Raw genomic sequence first — 11,270 nt, 5'->3', positions numbered from 1 at the left:
AAGTTCATAAATTTGGAAATCTTCTCTTCGGGAAGTATTTTGTTTGCTTCTTAGCTGGGTCAGGTAACAAAAAAGTCAGTGTGTCGGTATTGCTAAGTGGATTTTCAGACGATCAAATCATAGTCGTTTTGTTTAGTGAAAAACAACAGGGCCCGGCAGAAGAAAGCTCCACCGCCAACAGCAATTAGCAGCAGTTCGGCTTCCTAGGCATAGCAACCGGAAATCAGTTTTGCAGCATTTGGATCTGGCTAGAGCATCTCTGCAGCTACAGAGAGCCCTGCAACCTCAGCCCTGGGCGCAGACCAAAGCGCTGTCCTCGGTGCTAAAATTCAGATGCACAAGACTGGAGGTCTCTAAGAGGCACTAGGCTGCCCGGTTTTGAGCTGAGCTTTCTCGGCACCGCGCAGGAGCTGCCAGGGCTGTGCGGGGTGCGGGGCGTTGTGCGGGGGAGGGGTGGCTGCGCGATCCCGCCGCCTGCCACGAGTCGCGCACGCGCGCCCGAGACTGCCTGCCCCTCTCTGTGACTTTCCTGTGTGTGTGCGTGTGTGTGTGTGTGTATGTGTGTGTGTGTGTGTATGTGTGTGCGCGCACGCGTGTGAGAGAGAGGAGAGAGGGAGAAGAGAGCTCGAGAGAGGGTGATTGTGTGAGTGCATGGGAGGGTGCTGAATATTACCAGACACCGGGACCACAGAGGCAGCTCAGCTGAAAACTGCATTCAGCCAGTCCTCGGGACTTCAGGAGAGGGGACAGGACGCAAGGCATCAACAGCCACCAGCAAAGACCTGGGAAATAAGGATTCTTCTGTCTCCACTCAGTGTTTTTAGCAGCTCCTTGCTAAATTTCGATCTCAAAATGCAGAGGATCTAATTTGTTGAGGATAACGGCCAAAGAAGGAAGAGAAGGAAAAGGGAAAAGGGATTATTTTGTGGATGCTCTACTTTTCTTGGAAATGCAAAAGATTATGCATATTTCTGTCCTCCTTTCTCCTGTTTTATGGGGACTGATTTTTGGTGTCTCTTCTAACAGCATACAGATAGGTAGGTACCTTTTGTGTTATGCCTTTGGATTGTGCATAAATTGTTGGTAATCTTTGTTCACAGTGGGCAAATTAATTCATGTCATGTAGACTTATGTCATACCTTGACTGCATTCCAGATTTAAACTACCTAGAATATACATGATTTTCTTAGGCTGAAGCAAAAAGAAATGACTATGCCTTTTAACACAATAGAGAGAAAGATTTGCTCATTTCTGACCCCCCGGACTGCGTTACTTCTGCCTTGAGGCATCTTCTAGTGTGCTCAGATTTTCTGGGGGTGCTCAGATTTTCTTAAACGCAAAGCTTGCGATTAAGAAGGAGAACATTTCTCGTCCTCAGACTCTCCTCCGTGCCTAGACCCATTGACCATCTTTTGGGTGTCCGATCCTTTCTGCCCAACTCAGTGATTATGGTTATTCCGGCGGTTAGTGTGAATGAGAGACTTCGGGGTTGCTGGGAGCCAGCAGCTCCGCTCTTATCTTTCCAGGGCTCTGACATGGTTCTCTTGCTTGCTGTTTATTCTTTGCAGGGGGGCTATTTCCAAGGGGCGCTGATCAAGAATACAGTGCATTTCGGGTAGGGATGGTTCAGTTTTCCACTTCGGAGTTCAGACTGACACCCCATATCGACAATTTGGAGGTAGCCAACAGTTTTGCAGTCACCAATGCTTGTAAGTAATGAATATTCATGTCTTTCCAGTGCTGCACAGGGAAAGGAAGCTAGTGAACGCCAGTGTGGGATGGTGTGTGTGTGTGTGTGTGTGTGTGTGTGTGTGTGTGTGTGTGTGTGTGTGTTGCTGGCCTGTCATGTGTGGGTGGGAGTGACTGCACACGCGCGTGCGTGGGAGAGTGCAGAGAGAGAAGGTGGCTGTAATCTTGGGGACCCCCACTGGCCGGCGGGCGTTGAAGAGGGGGCAAAAGGCACTGAACAGTGTGCCTGTGTGCACACTGAGAAACCGGGTAGGGGTTGGACTCGGACAGGTCTTTCTCGGGTTCAGGGGGTTCTTGCTTGATTCTGGCGCCTCCAAAGAGACTTCCCCAACCCCCTCCCTCTTGCGCGCCTATTGGCACCCTACCAACAGAGAACACGTTGTTCCCCAGGGCGCGCTGTGGGACTGTTGGACAGATCCCATGGGGGGACTGCCTTCGTCCTGTAGCCTGGCAGGGCAGCTCCGACCTGCAGTCCCCGTGAGCCCCACATCCTTCCATTGCACGGGACAAGTTGTTACAATGGTTGTGGAGTTGGGCCCGGGGCTGTTACATAATACCCACCCGAGGGGCGCGGGCACGAGGCTGACGCAGGCCCTGACTAGCTGGTGTGTGAGGGAGGGGAAGGGATGTTAAACTGATAGGGACCCAGAAGGGATGAGGATGCGGACAGTGGGGGATGCGGGTGGTGATGGGGATGTCTGCCAGCTTGAGGGGAGGGGGTTAACAAGCCACAACTGGTCGCCAGCAGAAGAGGGAAGAGGAAGGAGAGGACCAGAAGCTAGGTCCGTTCTCAGCTCACTGAAGCTCCTGCCTAAGTGGAGCCAAGGATGGCCAGAGTGCTTGCTGGCTGCGCATGCTTTGTTCCAGGGTTGCAGGCTTGGGCAAAGGCGACTGGAGAATGAGAATGACTCGGAAGCGATTGCAACCAGCAGAGTTTTAAAATCTGAAGAAGTCGCAGACCAGCCATTTTAGCATTCGCAGTTCTCAGTATCAGTCCCCGTCCTCTGAGTAGGGCTCTGGAACTCGCGAGGACTCTGGCAATGCTTTGGGTAAAAAGATCTGAGCCCAGTCGCCCAGTAAGTGGGAGGTCGCCCGAGGCCAGCAGCCAGGTCCCCGCACGGAGGCAGCATCCTGAGTGCTCCCAGCCACCACCATTTCCGGCCTCCAGGCTGGCAGATGTTTCCTGCCTTGATGTTCTCAGCTTCCATTCCATAGATATCAATTTGGGGGAGATTTGCAGGTGGCTTACCTCCCACTTTGACTCCCATGTAACAGACAGAGCGGAAAATCACCAGAGGAAATACCCACGGCAGTATTCCCACAGTCGGTTGCCATCCCACCCACGTTCCCCTAAGAAGCCTGTCATGTATTCTGTGCTTTAGCTCTGTAACACTAGGGACATAAGCAGGCCAGGTTGCAACTCCTGTCCCCGGATAAATGAAAAAAAAAAAATAGGGTGATAATGTGATTGTGGTCATTTACATGACCAGAATTCTAGCTTTTCTAAAGGATCAACTTAGGAAGATAGACATTCTCTTAAAATGTTAATATTAAGGAAAAAGACAGATAGCAATAGAAATGACAGAGAAATAGAGTTAGAAATGGAAATAATAGACAGAGAATTTGCTCATAGAAGGTGGCTCAGTTGATGGAGGCGTTTCCCATTAAGCCTGCAGACCTGAGTTTACTCCCTGGGTGCCTGACACCAGAAGGAGAGAACTGACTTCTCAAAGTTGTTTTCTGACCTCCACATGCCCCTTCCGATTAAATAAATGAATAAAAAATTAAAACGTAGTAGAATGTTATAGGAGCGCATCACAATGCACTAGATGTTATTACATAACAGGTACTAAGAAACTGTTTTAAGTGAATGTCAAAGGCATCCATACTTGACCTAATTACCTACTGAATTAGGCTGTTCAAGTGTTATCAAGAATTTTCTGTCTCTTGTGAGTTGCAGTTTGACATGACCCTGTGTTGAGTATTTTACCTAGCTGTATTTATATGCACAAATACAGTGTCACAATGCATTGCAAAGTAAGTACGTATATAGATTCTGAGATATTGACAAGATATTTTGAAAATAGTTAATAGTCAAGAAGTTGATTATTGATAAAAAAAAAAATAATGAGATGAGCTTACTAGGAAAGTAACAGATACATCCACCAAACTAAATGAGTGTTTCTTGATTCCAACAGGTGTTGAGGCACTGTACTGGGGCTCTTTAAGGGTCAGAGATTGTAGTTTGTGTAGCTTGTATCCTCAAGCCCAATTTTGGTGAATGGGTTATTTCTAGTATAAATTGAATTGAAGTAAGATATGTGCTGAGAATTCAGAAACATGGAACAAATGCACAGTTTTCATTTAACTACTAAATTTCATATATCCAATCACAGTTCTGAGAAACCAGTGTATTCAAGACTTTATTTTTTTCTATAGATTTCTTCTTTTTCTTTAAAAAAAAAAATACTGAAGCAAAAAATTTTTAAATGTGCTTTCCAAGATCAAAAAACTACCCCACCCACAGATCATCCCACCAGACACCAAAACAACATGGAGGAACGAAGCAAAAAGATGCCACCAGGAGAATCCAGCTCCTTGACTTTTGCAGGCCGCCTGCTGTAAGCTTACTGACCACTACATACAACTAGTAAGGCAAAATTACAGAAGCGAAGCTCTGTTGACAGAATTTTTTAGAGTCCACATTAGCTAGTGGACTATGCAAAGTCAATTTACATATTTAAAAATTAATTTTATCCCTTTAAAACATTCAAAACCGGCAAAGAAAAGTATTTCCATCATTTTTCTTTTTCTTTTTCTTTTTTTTCCCCAAGGAAAGGGGAAATTGCAAAATTAATTTAACTCTTTAAAGGGAGGAAAGGAGACAGGGGGGATATGTGTGAGGCACAACCAAACAACCACGACTTCCCTGGTTAAATAAACGGGAGTCTCTGCTGTCAGATGTATGAAGCTAAACATGATCATTTGAATCTGCTCTGGATTTTACTCCAATGCAGATAATTTGTTTGTGTGCTGCATTTAGTCAGGTTCTTTCATAGAAAGGATGCAACATCTTTAAGTACATTGACATACAAAGACATCAAAATGTCTTTCCCCCATTTTCTCTAGAAACCGAAGGAGGTCTCCTCCAATGTCAATGCTGAGTTACATGAGTCACCAATCGCTGCTTCTGAAGTAGCTTATTCTTTATCTTGATAATGCAAAGAAAAAAATCAAAAGCATTGAATTTATTTCTCAAAAAAGCAAAACTTCAGCATTAAGTGGTGTCATTTTGACAAAGGAAAGGATCTGCTTAGCAACTGAATGGTGTTTGTGAAATGGATGTATTTACTCAGAAATGTTGAGGTTGACATGGAGTTAAAGATCTAAGTAAGTCTACTGAATGGTTTGAGTTAAATGAAAGGGAGTCATTTTATTCTGATCAGGAATGTGCTCTGCTGCACTCAGCTCCTACACCTTTTCAGTCACAAAGGAATAATGAGAGTACCTGTTTGTTCCCATTTGTTTCCATGGATACCAGAGGAGATAAAGACAGATTTCTGATGTCTGTTTCTTTCTTCTCTCTCTCTCTCTCTCTCTCTCTCTCTCTCTCTCTCTCTCTCTCTCTTTCTTTTATTCCCTTTCACATCTTTCTCTTCTCTTCCCTGCTTCCTTCCTTTTGTCTTGAAGTGGTACTAAGATAATTTTCAAATGAATGCTTGAACAAGCCTTCATTATGAGAAAATGCAAATCCTAAAAGAAGAGAGAAAATTGAGGCTATCATGTGAGCAGGAGTTGAAAGCAGTGAGGAACCTCCAAATTCATTTATTCATTCATCCAACATCATTTCCCCAGTGACTTCCAATGGTTGGAATAAGTGAACCTGTTCCAAATCTCAGTTGTTTTCTGATCACTTACTTCAGTGGTCTCTCTAATGGTTTTGAAAACCGTGGAAACGCCATGCTTTTAGTAGGGAGCAGCCTGTGAGGACTTGTCTGAGTGGTTTAGTATGAGTATGGAAATGGACTCTAGTAGTTCTTCACAAGTAATTCATCAGGGTAATAAAAAATTTCAATTTTTAAGAAAATAATAAGTTGATATTTGTGTTTCTATAGCTAACAAAACCAACATAGAATTTTGGAAAATATTAAGTATTATATATTATAAGTTTATCAAACTTTAGCAAAATTAAATGTGGCAATAATTAGAAAAACATTAAAAAAGGAACTCTCTAAATAAGTTATACATGTGAGTATCTGATCTCCTAGGGTTTGGGGATTAAAGAGTAAATATTAAATTAGCTTCTAAGAATCTGTTTCTATTTATTCTAATGAATGATTATGTTATATAACCATTTGTCTAGCTAGCAATAGTTTAAGAATTTTATATTTTAATTCTATAAACAACACAAATTGTAAAATTTTTTTAGATCACCTTTAAAGAAATAGCTATTAAAATTTTACTATTCCTCTAAGCCAGCAGATGGAGATGTTGGAGAAAAGATTGTGCTCCATAAAACTGTTGCGCACACTGAATACCTTCTAAGCCCCCAGAGATGAATTTATTTGGAGAAACAGAAAAAAATGCAAATTAAATATGATTTGAAAGAATTAACTAAAATACTGTGTTTGAAAATAACATTCATTACCTACTTTAAGAAGTAGATTGCTTTAGAGTATTTTTTTAAAAAGAAAATTCTACATATTTTTGTAAACTTGATTCACAAAGACATTTAGAAATTGCACAAATTATAAAATCTGTTAAGAGAAAGAATTCTAAAATCATTTTTATATGCAGCTACGTGTGTGAGTGTGTGTGTGTGTGTGTGTGTGTGTGTGTGTGTGAGAGAGAGAGAGAGAGAGAGAGAGAGAGAGAGAGAGAGAGAGAGAGAGAGAGAAAGAGAGAGAGAGAGAGAGATTTTAAGCCTTAATTTTACAAGATTTTGGCTCTGAGGTGTCTTTCCTATCACTGGATTTTAGTCCTACATTACTGATGTTGTGTATCTGTGTTCATCAAATTATTTAATACTTGCTAGCTGTTATTACACTAAATATAGAAGGAATTCTGCATGTTTAGGGCATATGTGTGTATATATATAATTTTAATTATAGGATATACATAGTAATTAATTACTTAGGCCAACATATATATATCTATTTTCCTTGAGAATATACTAAATATTACCATGATTGACTTTAATATGCAAGATTCTAAAGAAACCAGAACTAACATGGATGCTGTTAGGATAAGAAATAATGGTATGAAGAAAATGAACATAAAGTAGGAAGAATGCATTATTGGCCTTTTAAATATCATTATATTCAACTAAAACATTGGAAGAAAGAAATAACCTATTCATATCAGAATAATTAATTTGTTGTTGAATTATTTGTACTGAAACTTTTGTCCTTAACTTATCATAGGAATTTCAAGAAAATTGGAGTGCACCAAACAGAAATCAGACTGTAATTGGTTACAATAGTTGTATTTGGGGCTGACAGAGACTAAGTATGTAAATAAAAATCACAGCATGAAGCTATAGCATGAATCTGTATTGATTCTTATTTGATACCTAACTGCTTCAATCTGCTGACTCAAGACTCAGGGAGCTTTTCTGTTTCACAGCAAGCCTCTAAAGGGCCAGGCCACTGCACCGTGACATTGTGACAACATGATGCTGATTCATGCAGCTCTCTGGTACTCTTGGCATCTAGTGGAAGAATCTCTTTAAACTTTCAAACTACCTGTAGTCTTGGGAACTGTAAGGAAAAGAGCAGATGTTTGCTAATTATTCCAGTGTTTCAGACACTGTAAGAAAAGTCAACAGACACAGTTAATGGCAGGATTCATTTTACTACAGGCCATAAACTCTAAATTAGGATGAGGAACTATTCTTTTTTTTCCCTCGTCTTTTAATCTTGTATAAGAATCAAACATTGATCGGGATTAACCGGTCTCTGAGTAAATATTTCCCTTTTTCTTATACTGGACTTTATTGAAAATTCTATGGATTCACTTAAAAAATTAAAGATCTTTTATTGGCAATTTTTGAAACAGGATTTACTAATTTCCAAGAAAATGTATACTATTCTTACTTTCTCTGAGTAACTCTTTCTCCAGTAATATCTATGATATTGCATAGAATAATTTTTGTGTTCATTCTTTTAGTGAAAAATTAAGTGAAATGTCCAGAATTAAAAGTTTATGCTATTAAGAGAACATCTAGAAATGAGATATTTATGGGAATAATTTCTTGTTTTGGACCAATTACTCTAGTTACACTATGTGTGTGTGCGCACACGTGTGTGTATTGTGGTTACTTTGTGGACATGCCTTTTTGTTTTCTTGTGTCCATATAGTTTATCTCTATGTTATTTTCCAGTAATTTTGCTTTTTTCTTATTTTATATATTGATAATTCTTTTGGGTATATTAACTTACTGTTACCTTTCATTTTTTATATTAGCATATTAATTAGGTAGACAGTCTACAGTGCTTGCTTCTAATTTACAGATTAAAGCTAAGGACAGGTTTTTTTTTTTTATTTTGCAATACAGTTCAGTTCTACATATCAGCCACGGATTCCCTTGTTCTCCCCCCTCCCGCCCCCCCCCCCCTCACCTTCCCCCCAGCCCACCCCCTATTCCCACCTCCTCCAGGGTAAAGCCTCCCCCGCGGACTGAGATCAACCTGGTAGACTCAGTCCAGGCAGGTCCAGTCCCCTCCTCCCAGACCCAGCCAAGGAACCCTGCATAGGCACCAGGTTTCAAACAGCCAACTCATGCAATGAGCACAGGACCCAGTCCCACTGCCTGGATGCCTCCCAAACAGATCAGTTTTAAGAATTAGTAGCTGAAATTTATAATTGTCTTCAGCTGAATAGAGCTAGTAGAGTTGAGAAGTACTAGGGCAATTTTAGAAAGAGATTTCTAAGTAAAGAGTGTCTTAAGATATTTTAATATTTCTATATCTGTAAATCTAAGAATATGTCATCTCTGTCAAAAGCAATGCATAATTTTATTAATCTTACTGTCTGAAATCTTCCTCAGAAATTTACCTTTTAGTTTTATGTCATCTATTTAGTCCTGCACACCATTAAATTCTTCATCTTTTGTAGTTATTTCAGTGTTCAAAATATGAGCACAAGCTAGGTTGGACTGAGATATGTCCTAAATTTTTGTCTGTCTAATGTAATGTGAATAGGTCACTTTAATGTTATGATGCTTCCCTTCCCTTCATGCAAGATTAATTTCAAATGTGTGGCACTTCGTTTGTGGTTCTCTGATACTGTTACTAACAAAATCTCAGTAAGCATCAGAAAATATCCCTGTGCTTTAAACATTTATTCTGATTTTTCTAAATACCCAGATTCTACTGATAGACGTGAAACAGATTTATACAGCCCAAGAACTACCTATGGGTTTTAATAAAAATGCATGTGTTTCTTACATAATCCTTCATTTACATAAAAGGATACGGAACAAATCATTCATTTCCATGTTCAGCATGGAAGTTTAGGTTCTATAATTAGATATGAGAAATGATTTCTTCAGCCCACCAGTCTTTTACAGCTGACATTAACCCTCTGCTAGAGTTCCCTTTGTATTTAGCATCCATTTGCATTCCTCTAGCACCAGTTCCATTGCTGCAGTGACAACATCAACCATGTGATTACATAGATTTCATTTCTCACGTGTGAGCAGTATAGTCAGGCTAAAACAAATATTTCCAGAGCAATAAAAACATCCTCTGGTGTTTATTGCAAATACCAGATTTAAAGTGCAGGAACATAAACCGTCTAGAGAAAGGAGGTGAACCTCAGTACACTGGAACCTGGTTACCAGACAGGGCTGTAGGAATAACTCTGCCTTCCTTTCCTCCATCCTTCACGTTCTTAATCTTTACTTTGATTTGATGTTTGCTTCACTTGGGACTTTTCCATGGTGAATCATTTGGACTGGCCTTCAACTTTCAGAAAAGAGCGAATTCTTATTGTAATATTAATTTTAATATGATATAGAAGAGACTTACTATGTCTAGAGGGAAATAAGATAAGAAGGCAGTGGGTATATTTCTTCAGTCAAACACATTAGGTGTTTTATTATTTGGGAATGGGAAAAATCGTCCTTGAAAATTGGAGATAAGGCAGCAACAGATAAGTTTTGGAAAGTATCATATTTTAGGCAGTGTGGCACAATGGGCTTGTCAGGTGCAGCCATTCCACAACTGACTGATAAATGCCAATGGGACTTATCTCAGAAGAATAAGAAAGTCTAAATTTCAGTTTATGTTAACACTAATAAAGCATTTCTGTTCATTAACATCCACACATGTACATAACAGCAAACTAGCTATTAAATAAACAAAGGTATTTTATATCATTACAAAATTTAACAATGCAAATGTTTTAAATGGAGATTTTTTAAATAATTCTACTACTTAAAATTCTAATGTCATAAAATATTTTGCAAAATTATTGACAGTTCTCCAATATTTTGGGTCATTAAGGATTACTATTTTATTTCAGTCAGTGTCTTGATAGTAAGTCCAGGCTGGCCTCAAACTTGGCAGCCTCTTGCCTCAGCATCCCACGTAGTAGGATTAAGGTCATGTTCAACTGCTTCATACAAAACCAATTTTGAGAGAATTATTTGAAGAAGAGTACAGTGAATAATTTCATTATGAAAAAATAAGATTGCATTATGGGGAAAATTTGGTCAATCTGTTTGGAGACATTGTTAAATAGACTTTCACGGTGCTAATTAGAAACAATGTAGACATAATTATCAAAAGCTTTGTGTCTGCTATTTACTGTGAATTACATGTATTTAATGGGGCTATTCATTTGCAGTAATCCAAATATTACAGAAATAGTTTCTATAATAGTACTTCTTTGTATGTGAGATAAATGTGGTATGTTTAGAGATGTGTGTGTGTGTATGTGTGTGTGTGTATGAGAGAGAGACAGAGAGTCAGAGAAACAGATTCATTAGTTGTACTTGATAAATGTTTGCTTTTATGTCACAATTTTTCATCACTTACTTTATCTTCTTTTTGTGAAATGTGTTTCACATTTTGTGAATGATAAATTGCAGTCTTCTTTTAATTTATGTGAAAGATGGTGAAGATTGTTTTATAACTCCTTGGCTATTTCAAAATTCATAATTTAACTCATTCTTTTACAGATTTTTATTGTTTAGTTTACAGTGTCACTGATATTTTACACGCAGACAGGGTATTTTAGGATTCTAGATCACAATTCAGGAGTTATTAAAAAAAGTATATCATTTTACTTCTTTGCAAGAAAAGTTCATAAAATCTTGAGGTTTCTATTTGAGAATTAAGTCAAGGGCTAACATCATAAGGAAGAGTGTGGGAGGGTTTCTTCTGTGAAAATTAAGAATCAAACACTAGTTCCTTTAACTCACAATCCTAATGCCCAGGCACACCTGGGACTGCATTCTAGTTCTGTGGCTGGGGGTGGGCACTGACAAGTTGCTTCCTGGTGTCTCAGCTTCCAGT

General features: G+C 39.4%; 1 protein-coding gene across 7 annotated transcripts in view; it reads left to right on the top strand.

Annotated features, from left to right (window-relative positions):
• Nucleotides 1-479: 479 nt before the first annotated feature.
• Gria2 (glutamate ionotropic receptor AMPA type subunit 2) overlaps nucleotides 480-11,270 on the top strand; it is a 133,342-nt gene continuing 122,551 nt past the window's right edge. For 3 of the 7 annotated variants that reach the window (XM_052731539.1, XM_052731538.1, XM_052731536.1), the window contains exons 1-2: nucleotides 483-1,037; nucleotides 1,569-1,709. In XM_052731539.1, the coding sequence (XP_052587499.1) occupies nucleotides 950-1,037; nucleotides 1,569-1,709 (229 nt within the window). In that variant the 5' untranslated portion in view covers nucleotides 483-949. Of the gene's footprint in view, nucleotides 1,038-1,568; nucleotides 1,710-11,270 lie in introns of all 7 variants that reach the window. The other 4 variants (XM_052731533.1, XM_052731534.1, XM_052731535.1 and 1 more) reach the window with 2 other exon arrangements.

The sequence above is a fragment of the Peromyscus californicus genome, unplaced genomic scaffold (genome assembly GCF_007827085.1).
Source record: "Peromyscus californicus insignis strain IS unplaced genomic scaffold, ASM782708v3 Scaffold_9__1_contigs__length_137607984, whole genome shotgun sequence".
In the NCBI taxonomy this organism is placed as follows: domain Eukaryota; kingdom Metazoa; phylum Chordata; class Mammalia; order Rodentia; family Cricetidae; genus Peromyscus; species Peromyscus californicus.
Note: the sequence above shows the minus strand (reverse complement) of the source record. Positions and strands in the feature narration are given on the sequence as shown.